The 18734-nt window shown below is 38.4% G+C and overlaps 2 protein-coding genes and 1 long non-coding RNA gene across 4 annotated transcripts; 1 reads left to right on the top strand and 2 right to left on the bottom strand.

Moving 5' to 3' along the window:
• The first annotated feature begins 54 nt into the window (after window positions 1-54).
• LOC141631845 (small polypeptide DEVIL 5) lies at window positions 55-625 on the top strand. The gene has a single exon (XM_074444468.1). It carries the CDS (start codon window positions 241-243, stop codon window positions 379-381), a length of 141 nt encoding a protein of 46 aa, XP_074300569.1. The 5' UTR covers window positions 55-240; the 3' UTR covers window positions 382-625.
• A 4501-nt stretch (window positions 626-5126) lies between these two features.
• Window positions 5127-11202, bottom strand: LOC141643930 (SUPPRESSOR OF GAMMA RESPONSE 1). The gene is made up of 6 exons (XM_074453329.1): window positions 11048-11202; window positions 9182-9323; window positions 8556-8742; window positions 7452-7942; window positions 5955-6341; window positions 5127-5637 (listed from the first exon to the last, which is right to left on the bottom strand). Exons 1-6 carry the CDS (start codon window positions 11053-11055, stop codon window positions 5578-5580), a joined length of 1275 nt encoding a protein of 424 aa, XP_074309430.1. The 5' UTR covers window positions 11056-11202; the 3' UTR covers window positions 5127-5577.
• A 4040-nt stretch (window positions 11203-15242) lies between these two features.
• Window positions 15243-18734, bottom strand: LOC141643929 (uncharacterized). Of its 2 annotated transcripts, none has more exons than XR_012543803.1 (6): window positions 18446-18734; window positions 18171-18302; window positions 16923-16985; window positions 16574-16705; window positions 15867-15995; window positions 15243-15600 (listed from the first exon to the last, which is right to left on the bottom strand). It is a non-coding gene; the product is annotated as an uncharacterized LOC141643929 (long non-coding RNA). The 2 variants fall into 2 exon arrangements; XR_012543802.1 differs by having other exon boundaries at window positions 16923-16997; window positions 18446-18694.

Genomic DNA, 18734 nt, shown 5'->3' with positions numbered 1-18734 from the left:
AATGTCTGGTGGGTAAGAGAGCACTGCACGCCCTTTCATGCCCCATCGTTTTTGGGTCATTAGCAAAGACCAACCCTACATAACTAAGACCATTACTCCTCCTATAAGAACCCTCTTTAACTCTCCAATCTTCATTCATTCATTCAACCATTTCATCAAACACTTACTAAAACACACAATTTAACCCTAGTTAAACTTAACCATATAATTCACTTAATTCTCTCTTTCAAGCTTTGAAAAATGAAGTTTAGTAGCTCTGCCATGGGAGGAAGCAAGAGGAAGTTTGTTAACCGTGGTTTAAGTGGTGTGGTTAGAGAGCAAAGAGCAAGGTTGTATATTATTAGGAGATGTGTTGTTATGCTCCTTTGTTGGCATGAATAGGGTTTTATCGCAAATTCTTGTATAAGACCGTCTTATCGTTACAGTTAGGTTATTTTAGGGGTGAGGGGAGAAAAGTTAAACTTTGCTCTTCCTTTTAATCCTCTTTTTTTTTTGGTAGATTTAGTTATTTATTAATTATTGTTGTACATAGCTATAGGTAAATTAGTCAAGGTGATTAGCAAGAATGTATTAGGAGAAATCTTGACACAATTAATGGTTCAAATATATTACTAATTTTGATACACTTTTGTTCTTTGTTGATCAATTTATTTTGTGAGATTTAATTTGCTAAGTTCATTATTTTGGTTTATGCCATTCGGTTTGGTTCAGACTCGAGCCTGATAGAACCATTAGGGCGGTAAACTATCCCCGTGAATTTTAACATTGCTGCATTCTCAAGGCTTGAACTCGAATCCTATAGTTAAGTTAGAATATGAGTTTTTGTCATGTTAGTATGAGGATCTCTATTCATTAGCAACTTATGTCATATAATGGAGACATCTATTTTGAGCACGAATATAAGAGTCGATACATTTATAAAAATCGGAGTGATTAATTTTACCAATGGCAAATCGCTTAGGAATAGTTTTTTTTTTTTTTTTTTTTTTTTGGTGTCAAATGAGTCGTACAAGAGCATTACCGTCTAAGGGAAGACGTCGCTCAGGATTTGTTATGTTCTTTGTTGAAGACTTGAATGAAGTAAGTGATTAATTCGAAATTAGAGTTAACTAATGTATATACAAACGAAAATCGTTAAATGACCGAGCTTAATACTTTTAAAATTCCTCGAATGCGAATTAAAAAAAACAATCAAACATATGTTAACTGTAGCATAAGGTGATTGATTATATAAATTTCCGAGTAAGCATTTTTTGGCTGTCAAATAAAGTTGTTTGATCATGTCTCAAATTATTGTGTCTGTGATCAAAAGGATCTTTATTTTTTAGTATGCTTACTTGGCCAGGGATGAGTGGATGACATTCAAATTCGATACCAAGTTAGGTTCGGACGTGAAATGAATCATTGGTTCGGGTTTTTTAATAACTTATATTAATAAGTTCAGATTATTTTTATACGAAGAATGGATTTTGCCTTTTTCTGTAACGGGTTTTTTAGAGCAAGTTTCAATTGAGTAACAAGGCAATTTATGGACTATACAACCAGTTGTATATGTTGTACGGTGTAGAATCCGAGCTTTGTGATAAAGTATCCGAGCTTTGTGTTAAAGAATATGAGCTTTATTAGAAAGTATTAAACTCATCTATTTACACATTAAAAACATAAACTTTGAATTAGCTCAGAAAGAATACATATAAGCTCGGATTCTTATACCTTGGTTGCACAATGTTTATGGTACAACTAGATGTATAATCCTATTTATGGTAACAAGGGGCGTCGGAGCGGGAGCAAGAGGAGGTGTTTGAACAAAACTTCGAACCCATGGCCACCAGAACAAGGGGCGACCTTGCGCAATTGGCCATGGCTCAAAGTCTTTTTAAAATGATACAAGTAGTTATAAAACGGTCACACAATAAATATAAGCCGTAAGTAAAAATTGGTAGTAGTTACTAAACATTTTATTTAATTTTAACAAACCGACATTTTAAAATGATAAATATTCTAAATAGATCGGTCTCATCATAAAGTATTAATCCAAGTCGTCATATTCTCATATGTTCAATTAACAAAAGAACTATAATCAATTAATCATCAACAAAACATAACAAAACCTATTTTATCTTAAACTCAGCTTTCAATGTCTTTGCATCATTCTTTACCAACATGAGACGATCATAAATATAAGACGGTTATTGTACGAAATATTCTAAAAAAATAGTTTCATTAACAAGATCAACCCAATAACAAAACAATAATAATTTAATTAGTGAAAATATCTTACAAATCCTAGTATCTTACCACATTTAGATTATTAACGTGTGCCCTACATTGAAAAAACCGATTAATATATTGCACATTTGCATAGAAGATAAGGAGTCGATGTCTATTTCGGCATTTTAGTAATGAAGAGTATGACTACTCTTTTTGACTAAGAAGAGTATGACTGTTGTCTAATCACGCCTAAATCTTCTCTAATCCCCTTTCAAGATCATCTTTTACATATTTGTTCTTTTTTACCAATCTTGATGATTGTTGGTCCTACGTGATATAATTTGTGATTCATCGTACAATAAATTGGGTTAAAAAATTGCAATGAAACTTATCTCCAAGTTAAAAAATACTTTATTGGTCATTTTTGTCAACGACTAAAACTCAGGCTAAAAAAATAGTCACTTATTCCTTTTTAACAAAAAAAACAAACATCATCTTAGATTCTCAAAGTGAATATCAAATTAGTAAAACAAAAATAAATAAATACTCCCTTCTATTCCGAATAAGTGTTCCATTTGGACAATGTCACGAAAATTAAGGAATATAGTTAAAATAATGAAAATTATTGTATAGAGGTAAGAATATACTCCCTCCTATTCATTCATTTTGTCCCCCTTTTATTTTGTACAAGAATTAAGAAAATGATTTTGGATCACACAAAACACTCTATTCCACTCTACCCCACATGTAATTAAATTTGGACCACACAAAAGTTACCAAAAAGGGAAAGAGGGACAAAAATCCGACTAGCTTCGATAAGGAAAGAGGGACAAAATGAATGAATAGGAGGGAGTATGAGTTAAATAATGAAAAGTATTGAATATGATGGGTTATGGGTGGTTGGGGTGGTAAATAAAGAAAAGAGCTAAGGGTAGGAAAGTAAAAAACCATGTCCAAATATGGAACAGTTATGTGAATAGACGAAAATGACAAATGAGACAGTTATGTGAATAGACGGAAATGGCAAATGGGACAGTTATTTAGAATAGGAGGGAGTAAAATTTTTAGTCACAATATTTTGTGTGTGACGAGTTACAAGGATAATGATTTGCTAATCGGGATTTGAACTCGAGTTATGAGTATCAAAACTTTACGGGCTACTTAACCGTTGCACTAATCACAATATATGATAAGTATTAATACAGTAAACATATGGTATAGTCACAGTAACTTTTGCATTCAATCAACTGTAGTAGTGAATCTGGTGATCAATCATAAATTGTGATCATGTAGGACCAACAATCATATTAGCAAAATCTCTAAAGATACTAACGCATATACTGTATATAGGCATGCTTAAGAAAGTAATATCGAAACATAATACAAAATACAGATTTGTATAATGTTAGTGAAAGTTGTTTGAAATAAAAAATAGAGCCATTTATTTATCGGTCTAAAAATATTAAGTTGAAGAGGTGTATAGTTGCACCTCCCGAGTTTTATTTACTTTCATGTCGCATTGTGAAAATTAGATTAAACATTTGTCACTGTCCTAAATGTCCTTAAAACTCTCGTTAATTTTGATATGAACTACTTTGTAAATCGTACCAGCCGTCCAGCATTCGCTTAACCATATTAAGTTGTTATTCACTTTGTTGAAATTATTTGCCATTACAATTTTCTCTAGTGAAAATTCTAATTAAAGATAAATAAATAATTGAGATGAAATACGAAATATAAAAACTAAACATAAGTATGGTATAGGAATTTTGAGTTTTTGATTTGGAGGTCATAATTGACAAGCTCAAAATCTCCACTCACAATTAAGAGGGTCTTAGACCATTCCCAAGCAGAATGTCGACTTAATCGGGTCACCAGAATTTTCTTTATTAATCACACCTTATTAATCTTGACTCACTTTCACCCTCTCAATCAAAAGGTCACGACCCATGACCGTCCCAAGCAGAAAGTCACCACTTTAGGTCACCACCCATTTTTTTGTTACTTTGTTGTCCTCATTATTTATGTTCAAGCAATTAGAAGGTGACACCTATTAGGTCACCAAATTGACCTCCAATTGACATCTTCTACTTCAAGGTCATGTTAATATGGTGCTTAATTATGGATTAGCATGACCCTCTCCATAACTTTGCTTGGGCATGGTCTTACTAAGACCATCCCCAAGCAGTGGTGGCGCTAATTAGGTCGCAACCCGATTTTACTCTTAATCCCACCTTATTAACCTTGACCTATTTTCACCTCCCAAACAGAAGGTCGCGACCTAGATCATCAACCCAATCATTTTCCACCTTCCAACCCATTTTGTTTTGTTTACAACCAATAATAATGCGACACCTATTGGGTCACCAATTGACCTAATAAGGTCAAGAGCAACCAAAGAGGTCACAAATTAACCTCTTTCACCAAAAGGTCACACTAATCTCGTGCTTAATTGTTAGTTAAGGCGACCCAACAAGGTCACGACCCTCCCTCGTGACCTTGCTTGGGGATGGTCTAAACGTCCATCAAGATTCCATTATTACAAGTTTACCATCTATAAATAGTAAGGTAAGCTAACTGAGTCACTCATAAGGTAAGCTGAGTCACTCATAATCTGAGTTTAAATCCGTCAAAATATCATTTATCATTGTGACTTCCTACGAAAATATACCCAATCTAAAATTGATCGTTAAGTCTCTGTTAAAACAGAAACATCCGTCTTAAACTACTATGCACCTCAAGTCGGTAAAGGGTGACAAAGAATGTGACATCCCCTACTGTCAGTCTGTCACCCTTTGTCCTTCAAGGCTTCATGAACAATGACAAGACAAAGAAAGTAAAACTAGACTCAAATGTTGTACCGAGTACGTTTACCGATGTTAATAGTCATATTCTTGAACTAATACACAAAATTCTGAGCTCACAAACCAAGCACAACATCACAAAAAATCGACTATTGGTTTCGGGTCGTCTACAATTAAAATGGCTCACAAAACCGCATCAAAGACATTTCAGAAGCTAGAAAGAAAACATAACTCGAAATAGTCTACTTAATGTTACAGGAAAACTGAAATGCTGAAATTTCAGTAATCTAAATTCTAATCCTATCAGAGTTCAGAAACGAGATAAAAAGATCTCTATACATATGGTGTTTGGGATTAACACCAAAACGAGCCAGTATTGCTCTCCGCAAAATCAGCATATTAGTCGTAAAACAGGAACGACATGAACCAAAATTTTAAGCACAGTGCCAGTCCCATTGCATTGAATGTGAATTTGAGTCTTCATTGCAAAACCGGTCATCGATGTCAGGTCTGGGTTGGTGACCTTAATACCCAGAGAGAGTACATTTTCAATGTCAGTCTATCATTCGTCGCCTAATTTGCTGCCACCCCAGGCACTATAGCTTTCCTGAGAGCAAAAGTCCTACATTGCCAAATTAATAGATCATATTATTTCTCGGAGGAAGAAGAGTAAATCTAGTAGTAAGTACACTAACACTTTTACGGGACCCTTGCACCAATCTCACATATAAACTAAACCTGTAAACAAACGTTTGTATGAGATGGTCTCACATATGCAGCATTGCACCAATATCCTCAAATCATACGGAATCATACTCCGCATGATCTGTGAGGGCCATGGAAATATTTGTGTATGTCCATATGTGAGATTGTCTCATATAAGACTCGATGATGAATGAAAATCTTAGAAATGAACACAGAATATGAGACAATGTTTACCAGTTGGCTTAATCGGAATTCAGGCTGTGTATCGAGATCGGCGTTAGAAGGACCCACATCCAAATTTACACAGTCTTCCAGATCCTTCTTCAGCACATCAGATCCTAAATGAGCATACTCAGAAAGAACGGATTTTTTCTTTACAACAACATCCACATTGTCATCTCTTTCCGGAGACTGGCTTTGAAGGAAATCGGCGCACAGTTGAAGCCCTGCGATGAGTTGTTGAGAGTTTACCATATAAAGGTTTTCTTGACTTTCAATTTCATTGTTATCATGGTCAAGTGCCTGCTCAGCAGGGTTGTCAGAAGCACTGTTATCATCGTTTCTAAATAACGTCTCTTCGATTTGCGCAAATTCATCAGCAGCATATCCCATGTCTTCATCCTGTAAATCAATCATCACATGACATACATATATAACCAGCCCATCAACTCTATCACTAAACGAGGAAAACATGAAAATATGGCATTTGTGACAACCTTAAAAAGACTAATATCACCACCTGGTCACCACGCATCAATGATTGCATAAACTCAAATACTACTGTGATATGCTCAGCGCAAAAGCAATTGCTCAAAGTTCAAAAGCAATAAGCAAATGCAATTTTTATGATCAGAACATTCAAAAGCCTAATGCTTTAAAAGGGACCTAAGAATGGCGTGGGAGTTTGGATGTATGCAACCTTTTCATGCAATTAAAAAAAAAAGGTGGTTTTAATTTATCCCATAAAGAAAAACAAGACGGCAATTGGTTACTTCGAGAAAAGAGGAAACGTTTAATTCAAAATAAAAACATTATCATCCCCATTAAGCGAGTACCCAACAAAATTACAACATAAGGCTTTGTTTGGATATAAAGTTGGAGAAAGGGGAGGGAAGAGGTCGGATAGGAGGAGAAGAGAGGGAAGGGAAGTGAATATAGGTGTTTCCTTCCAAATCTTTCTTATGTTGGGAGGATTTTAATTTGGACTGTAAGAGGAAAATTGCATTCCTCCATCATAGTATTTAGGTCGTGTTATCAACCTATTGCGGCCTGCTCTTGCTCAATGAGGACCACGTCACCTCAAATCATGGTAATTTTATAAGTCTTCGCAAATGATAGTGTTCTGGTGTTGTAACCTTAATTCATAACCAAGATCTCCACTTCTCTCCCCTTCATTCCTTCTAATCCAATTTACTATCCAAAGTTCCAAACAAAAAATCGTTTTCCACCTCCCTTGTCCTTCAACAAACATATACTACAGAGTACTAAGCTAAGCTCTAGTCATTGCATTGGAGTAGTATTGGACAATTGAAAGGTTTAGCATGAATATTGTCCCAATACCTTGATATCAAATTTTAAAGGTTGAGACTTGAGATACTAAGAGACAGAGGTTATGTGCGAAAAACAATACACTTTAATAATCTCCAATTATAAACCATATACATCTATAAACTTAGTATCGAGAGCGAACAAGAAGCAAGGATAGAAAGAGCCAAGGAGACTAAACAGTACCTGAACAACAGGATCTGCACAAGGTAACAAAACCTCTTCAATTGGGTCGCCTTGCATTTCCTTTAGTGGAGGCTCAGGAGTCACAGACTTGGGAGTTACTGGATCTACTCTCACAACTACGTCATCAGTCACATCAGAGGCATCTTCTCCATTTTTGTCGCCTTGTTTTATTTGTTGTTGCTGACGGAAGACTTTAGAAATAACACACTCCCCATCTTTCTCATCCTCTTGTGTACCTAGATGATATTGGTGCATGACCCAATTCGTTTTTTCTGCCTTTCCTCCTTTTGCTGTGCTCATATATAGCACCATTATTTTCTTGCATCCTTTTTGTACACCATTGACAAAAACTGGCTTAGTCCTTCCAGTCTTATGCCAACGAACATCGCCCACGTCATCACCATGAATTTTCCGTCGCTTCCGGGTCCCAGTGTTATACGCCTTGATTGCTCTATGAAAAAAGTGAGATGCACTTCCATCTTGCTTAACACCTTCATCAGCGCCAAGTTATTGGAAATGAAACAGAGTAAGAAAATATCTACATTCCATTTGTATCATCCCCGTTACTTTTGGTGGTCAACTCAAGTAATGTTTGACCATCAAGTTCTCCAAATATATATATTGATACTATATATTTCCAATAGAGCCAAAGACTCATTACTCTTTGGTTCTGGATTATGATGGAGTAAAGCAAAATGACTTACTAAAGTGGTTGCGCTTCTTTCTCTTGTGAAGTAGCAGTCCTTCGACGAAGTTCTCGAAGCAATTTTCATCATGGGTCATTCGGAAACAACCTTTTTGTGTTTCTAACACAAGAGTAAGGCTGCGTACATCCGACCCCTCCTTACTCCGCAATATGCGGGAGCCATTGAGGCACTGGGGTAACGTTGTTGTTGTTGTTGTATGTAAAATTTGTTGTCATCTATTATTCTATTTTCATATTAACATTTTTCAAAACTTGTAGCTATTAAATATTGTGAGAAAATGTCATAAAGTTGACATCTTTTGACCAGCAAAGTTAAACGGGGACGATATAAATGGGACAAGAGTGCTTGTTACATCTTGCAATCTAGTGTGATAAAAATGTTGCCACTAGATACTGACCTGGTAGATTGCAGGGATGAGTGTAGCATATGCCATCTTCTTTATCAACAGTAGGGATGAACTCACTAATGAAAGGATGCGGTTTTTCATTTCCAGTACCAGATTTTGCGAGTAGATGTTGGATTATTTCCTGATCAGTAGGATCAAACTTCACGCCTCTTGGTAATCCTGGCCACTCCTGAACCACCTGCGAATATAGAGGGCCTAAATGTCTATCAACACCCCTCAAGCCACAAAAACAAATATCAAACACGCAGAAGTTGCAGAACATATAAGCCATTTTAGTAGGAAATATCATTTGACAAGATTCGATCTGAACAGTTAAAGAAAGCCGCCCACATTAACGTTACCAATTGAATCACACAAAATGTGCTGTTTGACCAAAATAGATGAATTAAAAGTCTCAAGTCCCATAAATCACTGCATGCACCAGATATTGTGTACATAAACATACATTGCTTGCATAAAATCAAGGAAACATGAAGAAAAGGTTTCAAATACACTCTCACGTTCATTTAAGGATTTAGAAATTTTTAATTGCAGCTTGTCAGCTTGAGTCCAAGAGAATGTCATATGTCAAAAGTAAAAGTAAAGGAAATAATCAATAGGAGAGTAGAATGTAGTACATCACTGTTATCAATTATATAATGACAGTTCGGGCATGATCGACACGGGTTGCTTTGCCACTTGGTCTTTTCAGAATCACATGTTGCAGAAGCACTCTTTATCTTGGTGGCAATTCTGTTGCCGTCAACCAACCACGATGGTCTGCATTGCACATCCAATTGATATTTACAATATAAGACTATCAGATAACAAGGCAACTACAACAACAAAATCTTGGTGCATTACATTTAGATGTTAAACGATACTAAACCAAGAATAAAATGAATAAAGAAAAAAGGTAAAGCTAAAGGCTAAGATCTCCCGTTTTGCCGTATAGTTAGATGAGTCATGCGTGGCATACAACTAGATCACGACAAATGCAATCAAATTATAGAAGGGGGTTAGTCATCATTTATTCAAATAGTTGAATTGAATTTGTCTACGAGAAACTATCAAATTTCAGTGAGCATGAAACAACATAAAAAGAGCTTTAAGAATGTTGTGATCATACCGGCCTTCTGAAAGTGAATTAGCCAGGCAGTTGATAAGAATTAATGATTCATATCATGTCTATAGAAGTTAAATACTTTCAGAAGAAACAAAGAACCAATAATCGACACACAAAATTGCAACTGCGAAATAAATCAATGGTAATCAATCAAACAATGTGACATGAACAGAATTAACATTATTCAAAATAACCAAATGGTATCAAATATCGGTTCCACTCTTGATCTCCAAATTACTTTCAAGACTTAATCTCGGTTGAGACATCATAAATACGGTAATTATCACCTAAAAATTGGCTCGTGGGCTATGTTACTCCGACTCTTCTAATTTCCTCGCGTACCCGTGTCCGACACTCGACACTCGGACATGGGTATGACCCTTGGACACCTCATTTTAGACCAAAATATGCATATTTTTCAAAAAAATAGCCGAGTCCGACACTTGGACACGTACCCGTGTCGGATACTTCTACACGAGTCTGAGTAACATAGCTCGTGGGAACCTTGAAACCTTTATACAGCGGTTATGGGTTACTGAAACTCAAAACAAAGTAGAGGGGGAACTATCACTCTCCATCTGTCATACGAAGTACAAGGTTATGGGAGTCATATGTCCTAGGAAGAAGATGGGTAACTAATATTCGCATAATGGGCTAGTTATTAGTCTACCATTCTATCTTCATCTTCTTACACTTTCCGCCACCACTATGACCTCTTACTTTGTTGTTTTTTCCGCAACCATTACCCGAGTAACAAGAATCCTCAATCCAAGCACGCTCTCAAAGTCCTAACATCATAACAACTTACAGCACACTAACAAGCCTATAAACATGACTTCTGACGGGCATCAGAAGTTAAAAACACGAATGTTACTATGACTTGATCAACATTGGGAATGAAGGGTTGCAGTACATTGAATCTTGTTAGGGATCCTAACATTCTAATAACCTAAAATTCTAGTAACCAATTGGTCCAATTCTACTCAGCAGTCAGCACACCCAAAAAAATGTCCTCAAATTATCAATTACTCTCTCCGTCTCAATCATTTGTTTAACTTTGATTAAAATACCGTTCACAAAGAACAAAAAAGTAAACAAATGACTGAGACAGAGAGAGTACTTGCAACTATAATCATCAACATGACCGTCGTATATAAATTAAAATTAAAAACCCAAAAACCAATGCTAATAACTAATAAAAAAACAATCAAGATCAAAAGTAAGATGATAAAGTAACGATCTTTACAAGTATCTGATCACTAATAAAACTTAGTATAAGTAATTACAAAATAAAGGATGAAAACCCATTAATTAAAACTAAGGAACTAAGTAAATAGATACAGATAATAAGACAATAAAAGAGAAAAGAGAAAATTACCCAGCCATTAGAGAGAAGAACTGAAGTCAGAGAAAGCGAAAAACTTGAATTCAAAAGTCTTTCTTTCTTCAAACTTCCACTTTATGTCTACTCTACCTTTTGCGTTGTGATATTTGAGAAACTTCAATGTGGTTTCTTTATACTTTCCCTCCAACGAGTATTGGACGGAGCTCTCGTAAAACGGTTTTATAATAAAATAGGGTAACTCGGAATACTCCAAAATGTATAAAAAAAAGGAAATTAATACCAAATTTAAAAGGTATAAAATATTTTATTTTTTGATATTATTTGAGTGATAAAACACTAAATTTAAATAATATTTTTGTGAAATTGTTTTTAATGGGGCATATTCTGCACCGCTGACCAAGTCAACATATTGAGCAAGGTCAAGGATATCCACAGCAAAGTCAACGACTTAGACAGACTAGCCGATGCAACCCATCGGCCTGTCACCTGGGGTCTCGGCCTGTAACCACCACCGACACATATCCGCGTACTCATATCCAAGACCCCTCGGCCGGGCTGCCATGGGTCCATCGGCCGAGGGTAGAACGGTCTTTCCACCGCTAGCCACTTGGCTACTCGTGACAAAAGGTGAAAGCCTATAAATACTCCTCAACCTTCATTAAGGAGAGGATCCACATTCTAACCTAAGAATTACTATTCATCTGGTAATATCTCCATTATCTCTCTACAATACACATTTAGCCAAGTAACAACTTATCCCTCTAAGTTTACTGACTTGAGAGTCGGAGTGAGTACGCTTGGCACAAGGCCAAGCCCTCAGTTCGTTCATTGTTGCAGGAGAGGCCGAGAGGAGCGATAAAGACAAGAGGGACTCAACTCAAGACATCATTCTACAAGCCACGGGTGGTAACGATACTTGCTCTGAAATTACACCCGGAACAATTGGCGCCGTCTGTGGGGAAAAGACACTAGAAGCTAGTCACATTCATTCCCAAACAAAAAAAAAAAAAAAAAAAAAAAAAAAAACCCACCCCAAAAGCTAAGAAAATGTCGAAACAACAAGAGGCATTCGTGACTGACGAAACCGAATTCTGCCAAGATGATATCGTCCACAAATCTGGAGTTGTGCAACCCTCCGCCGGTCAAGTGATTCAACCGGAGTACGGGATGCCAATAATACCAGACACACCGCTACCTGCCGACCAGGTCACCATCATTGGACATGTGGTTGATGTAGCAAAACTGAAGATGCTCCTGGACCTAATTGGGAGTACGCCGGCTCACACTGTCACGCCGACAAGAGCGACGGAAACCGTCCAGGAGACCAGGGCCCAAAATGTGACCCCAAGAAACTTGAACGGAGCATTAGGAGAAGCTGACCCTGTCAAGACACCGGAGGAGCCCAAAGTGGTCGTGGTAAACCTAAGTCCTTCTCGCACTCGTGAGAAGACATCGTCGCCGCAGCACCGACGAGGCACCCCCCAGAGGAGTGAAAGAAGCCCGACTCGCCAGAGTCGGAGAAGAAGCCCGACTTACCATAGTCGGAGAAGGAGTCCTTCCCGCTACGAGGGGAGGAGCCGGACGAGGAATGCGAGGAGCCGATCGCCCCGTGCCGTTCGACACGTGGTCAGACAGCCCCTCAGCGCCTACGTCCTGGAAGCCCCGGTGCCGACTAAGCTGAAGTTACCACCTATAGCTTACAAAGGAGAAGGCGACCCAACCGACCACGTCGAGGCTTACGAGTCTCACATGTCAGTATGGGAGCAACCCGATGAGGTTTGGTGCAAATCTTTCCAACGACACTGCATGAGATGGCACAAAGTTGGTACAAGGGGCTACCCGACGGGTCGGTATACTGTTACGCCGACCTAAAGGACGCGTTCCTAGCCCAGTATTCCTGCAACAAGAGGAGGGTCGTAGAGACATCGGACCTCCTGACTATCAGACAGGAGGGAGGCGAGTCTCTCCGAAGTTATGTGAAGAGGTTCGACGCCAAGGTTCAACAAATTCGTGAGTGAGCAATGAATCGGCGTACTCAGCGGCGATGAAAGGCCTCCCAAGGGGAGACCTAAAAAACGAGCTCATTAAATGCGGCGGCCTGACCTTTGACGCCGGCAGACAATTGGCTGATCGAGCCATTAAAGTGGAGGACTACCACAAAACCTGGGTAGGCCCTAGCGAGGCCAAACCCTCAGAAAAGAAGAGCCGCCGGGAGGACAACCCGGATGAAGGACGCCGTGGCAATGATCGGTCACGGTCTGGTGAAAGACGCCGTGACAATAACGAGTCACGGTCGATAAAACCGCCAGAAACAGACTCGACGGGCGCTGGGTGGAGTTCGGGATCGTACCACCAGAGGCGGTATAATGATAAAACCCCCCTCGTCGTATCGGCCGCCGAGGTCTTCGCCCTGAGCAAGCACGAGGGCCGGAAGTGGGAAAGACCCCCCAAGCCGAAGGGAGACGGTGACACGAACCAATACTGCGAGTACCACGGCCATACCGGTCACCTTACTGACAACTGCCGGCATCTGAAGAATGCCATTGAAGAGCTGATCCGAAAGGGGAGCCTCGGCAAGTACGTTGCCAAAGGCCAAAAAATTGACGCCGGCAGTTCAGATAAGAAATCCGTTTTCGAACGGATAGGAGTGATCCATGTTGTCATCGGGGGCAACGAGAACGGAGGGTCCGCTCATGGGCACAAACGGCACCTGAACGAGCTATATCAGGCCATCAACTTTGTGCCCAACACAGCGATCCCCGCTTCCAACATCCCCGATATGACTATTGGAAGGAAGGACTACGAGGGAGTTATCGCTCCTCACAGCGACCCACTTGTAGTCAATTTGGACATATCTAACCACCTGGTCAAGAGGTGCCTGATTGACACGGGCGCCTACACGAATATCATGTACAGGGAGTGCTTCCTCAGCCTCGGCCTGAAAGCCAAGGACTTAAGCCCCTGCACCAATCCACTGTACAACTTCTGCGGGGCCCGGCGGTACCACTGGGGTCAATCAGACTACCGATGATGTTCGGCGAAGGGAATGCGGCTAAGAATGTCTTAGCTGAGTTCGTGGTCATTGACGGCTCGTCCGCCTACAACGTCCTCATAGGCCGAGTCACTCTGAGCGAGGCCGACGCAGTAATGTCCATCCGGGCCCTAACACTGATGTATGCCTCGGACCGGGGGGAAGCGCATAAGCTCGTCTCCAAGGACGAGAAGGACGAGGTGGTCAACGTCCAGATAGCTGCCAGAGGATGCAACATGCAGTCCCTCAAAGCGGCAAAGAAGTCAGAGAAAGGAAAAAGTCCGTCCTTACAACAGGAGGGCGACCTCATGGACGCAACTAGCGGCTGACGGGGAAGGTGTACCTTTGATGAGCCATTAGGACGCTGGTAATCTCGGGAAAACTTTGTATAGCGGCGGAGGTGTCCAAGATAGTTGTGGGCACCCCAACGCATGTTTATACCTAATGAAAAATCGTCCAAGTCTTCCATCAAAGTGTCCATTTTCCCCCATCAGTCATTGACAGGAAGTAGACGCCAGCTCACGCTGTCACATCGACAAGAGCGGCAGTCACTAATGGAAAAAAACCCTATTGCGTCATTTGTAGAGGGTCTTTTGCGTCGGTTTTGGACTGACGTATATTGAGGGGTCGTATTTTATATGCGTCACTTGTGAAACCGACGCAAATAGGTAGTATTTGCGTCAGTTCCTACAATAGAATGGACGCAAAAAGTTGTTACAACTGACGCAAATAGGTAGTATTTGCGTCAGTTGTGTTTCAAAAACTAACGCAAATAGGTAGTATTTGCGTCAGTTCCTACAATAGAATGGACGCAAAAAGTTGTTACAACTGACGCAAATAGTTATTATTTGCGTCAGTTCTACACATAACCGATGCATTTGCTTTATTTTTTTGCGTCCGTTTTGTCAAAAACTGATGCAATTGATATTTTCTTTTAGCACCAATTAATTTAACTATTTGCGTTATTTCTTTCCATAAATGATGCATTTGCTCTACTTTTCGCTTCATTTGAAGTTAGAACCGATGCATTTGACATTTCATTTTCGCTTTAATTTATTTCCCTCATCTGCGTCATTTCATTCAAGAACCAACGCGATTGATTAATGCTTTTTTTTATATATATAAAAATTTACTACCGAAATTTCGGCACCACCACCCCATAAAATTGACAATCAGAATACCAACTACAACAAGAAATCCAACCAACCAACCACTAATACATCACATGTAAAACAAGATTACATCTCATTCACCCCAACGACGTTCCAAATACAATCTAATGTATAAATAATACCACAAACGTTTTAGTTACTAAGCTAATCTATACTAAATGTTCTCTAAACATCTACTAGCTCAAACTTCTCAAGCCAAATTCATATCGCTGATTGACCTGAAATAGCCCGCATTAATCCATTTGCTTCATCTTGAGAGCATCGTTGGTCGTTTCACAGTAAAAATATAATTGATGAAATCATTGAACTGTGATCATCAGATGTGGACATTAGATATTGTCCAAGCAAGCGAGTGGGCCAATCAAATCCGCTTCAATGACAGCCTAAACATTAACCAATATTGGCCAGGAAGATATTCAATTAACGAATCAGAAATCAAGCATACTTATTACCTAATAAAAAAAAGAAAAAAAAAAGAAATCAAGCATACATATGGACTTAATTATGCAAGCAATAAACCTTTAGTTCCTTACGAAATAAGTTAACAATAAAATGAAATTCGGTATATAAGGATGAAAACCGGACAAGGCTCTATTCTTAAAATGCTCATGAAGTGTTGACAATAAACCAGGGGTTTGAAATGTATTACCTGAATCTATGCTCTATTACCAGCCGTAATATTTGATATGGTCCAACAAGCCTCTTTCTTAATGCTCTTCTTGTGATTATGACTCAAGAGGTTTAAATGGCATGGAAGTGAGCCGTTGTTGATTATGAACTGAAACATCACGGAAAAGCATTTCTGAATAAAAGTTTGTATTCCAGTAAAAACACCTCCTTTACAAATTACACACTCCATATAATATTCTCAACAACAATATACAAGACAGAAGTCGCAGAACAAAAACAAATCATCCACTCGGTAATCGTTTTGGCAACTATATACAAACAGTATTTAATTGTTTCAGTTCTTCCATCACTCAAAAAGTAAATGTTTACAGAGTATTGCTAATAACAATGCTAGTTAAGAGGTTTAAACCCCTTTAAATGTGTTTCTCATGTCGCAAAGTTACGTAGAACTCTAACATTATGGGCAAATTAATACATGAACACTCAACTATAATGCAAACTATGCCAATTGATGGGAATGTATAAATTTGACAGTCATTTTTCGATGCAGTCTAGCATCAGAAGAGTCCTCCATTTATCATAGTCAGGATCATGAAATGAAGTCTCAATTGTTAGTCATTTTTCGATGCAGTCCAGCAACAGAGAATACAAAAAGTCCCATTCATTTCCGTCAGTGGTTAGCATAATAATTAACTAACTTAAAAGGGACTGGTTATTCAGTGATACCTGCTCACAGACATCATCACTTGGAGAAGCAAGGAGACTCGCAAAAATGGGAACAGCTCCATGATCAATCACGACCTTGGTGTTTTCTCAGGTCCCTGATGCAATGTTTGTAAGCGCCCAAGCAACCTCAAACTGTGAGAGAAGTTGCAACAATTCACTTAATAAGCAATAAGAATGAAAGATTTTATTTTCATGTAGCAGATCGAGTGCCAAAAATTTCAATTAGTATCAAATAACTCTCCAAGGCCTCAACTTTGTTTACAGACTTGGGACTTTTATACTGCCAGAGATTTTAAAACCAACTGAAGGAAAAAAAGCAAAAGCATATCAAAAGAGCTACCAAGCTTACCATCATCACAAGGAGCAAAGAGAATGGGACCGCCATACAAGTTACTTTTCTCAGAAGTAAAACCTGCAAACACAACTGAATTAAAGGTTAATCAACAGCTAAAATAAAACCTGCTAACACAACTGAATTTAAAAGTTAACCAACAACCGATTAAATCCATACACAACAACCGCACCCAAACCCCAAATCATCTGATAAACAAAGCATAAATAATGGGAATAGTAAAGAGTGTCGAAACAATAGGTCAAGTTATATAAATCCCTAATAAAAGATGCAGGCACAAGGCCCTTGATAGAGGATGTATTGTGGAACCTGTAGATTGCTGCTAAGGTTCAGGGTGCATGGCAATGTGGAGAATCTCTGAGCAGCAGAAGTGCTCTGTGACTTCCTAGGCTGTAACCAATATTACAGTAACAACTCAAAATGGTTCTCTCTGTATGTAGTAACTAATATAGCATGAAAAACATTCAGCTTTTTTTTATATTGTGCCTCGCTGGAAATTTTTGATTTGATTACACCATAACATTGTCTATGATATGGACAAAACGACAAAGTTGTAATTTATGTCAAAGGGCTTAAAGACTTGATATTCAGCTACAGTTTTTTCGGCTTTGTTAATCTAGTTTGGTAGCATATATCTGACAATTGTGGACATGGCTATTTTGTGAATAGCTTCATAATTTTTGACATAAATGACACATAACATGGCTTATGTCATGTAAGATTAATGTCAAGTGTACTGGCTCATATTTTGTGAAATAGCTTCATTCAGTCTTTGTTGTCTCACTTGTCATCAAAAAATTATGCACCCTGGCATGTCATATACTCATCCAAATTTCCGAGCCAATTACATTATCTTTAAAAAACGAATTAACAAATTAGAATATAGTGAAGGGATGTTGAATCTGGAGTACAGACTTTAATCTTGTTTAGGAACAAAAAAATTAACAAATTAGAAATTAGAATATAGTCACTGTATGCTATCTAAAAAGGAAGAGAATGAAGAACAATAGAGCAACCCTAGATGGGAATCCAATAAAAAAAATGACGAAGACTGTAGATACCAAAATAAATTTAACTTTTTACTTAACACCAAATCAACAACGTCAGACAATCGTTTTCATATTTAAAAGCCCCAATTTACTCAATAACACCAAATCAACATCAGACAATCGTTTTCATATTATTAGGGTTTGAGTACAAAACCCTAAATCTAATTAAAAAAAGAGAAAGAATGAAGAAAGAAACCTATGGAATGTTGAGGATGAAAGGAAGGTGAATCAATGGTGCAGAGTAGAGAAGAAGAAGATCCGAAGGATAATGGAGGTCGACCATGGTAACAAAATCCAAGCATTTTGGATAAAAATGACACCATTACATCTGAGGACAAAAAAATATCGTATCAGATCTATAGCTTGATTGAATCAATCAAACAAAAAAAACAAAACCCTAACCACCAATTCTTATCATGTTAACAAAATAATGCAAGAAATTATAATTAATCCCAAATTAGAAGATCTTACTTGAAACTGAAATGCGGCCATCTTTATCGTCCTCGCCACTTTCCCTTTTGCACCAATCGAACCAATTGCGAATGAAGTGACTGTTGGTTTAATAGCTTTATCGTATTGTTCTTGACTTCTATGTGCAGTCGTGTGGTGGTGACGAAGATGTGAGGGAGGGAGTTGTTGGTGTAGGGAGGCAGTCGTGTGGTGGTGACGGAGTAGAATTAGGGAGAAGCCATGAGAGGCGAGGGAAGGACATGTTCGTGTGGGAAGTCTGATTGTTCTCAGTGTATAATATGAGGGGTTT

This window comes from Silene latifolia, chromosome 2 (assembly GCF_048544455.1).
Source record: "Silene latifolia isolate original U9 population chromosome 2, ASM4854445v1, whole genome shotgun sequence".
NCBI lineage: Eukaryota > Viridiplantae > Streptophyta > Magnoliopsida > Caryophyllales > Caryophyllaceae > Silene > Silene latifolia.
This window is presented reverse-complemented; position numbering and strand designations above follow the sequence as displayed.

What these genes read in the sequence shown, in the direction of transcription:
- LOC141643930 (XM_074453329.1), bottom strand. An exon ending in GTGCAGATCCTGTTGTTCAG is followed by an intron (nt 6,342 to 7,451) that starts GTACTGTTTAGT and finishes ATTGATTTACAG; the next exon opens with GATGAAGACATGGGATATGC. An exon ending in AATTCCGATTAAGCCAACTG is followed by an intron (nt 5,638 to 5,954) that starts GTAAACATTGTC and finishes TTGGCAATGTAG; the next exon opens with GACTTTTGCTCTCAGGAAAG.
- LOC141631845 (XM_074444468.1), top strand. Translation starts at nt 241, where the DNA reads ATGAAGTTTAGTAGCTCTGCCATGGGAGGAAGCAAGAGGAAGTTTGTT.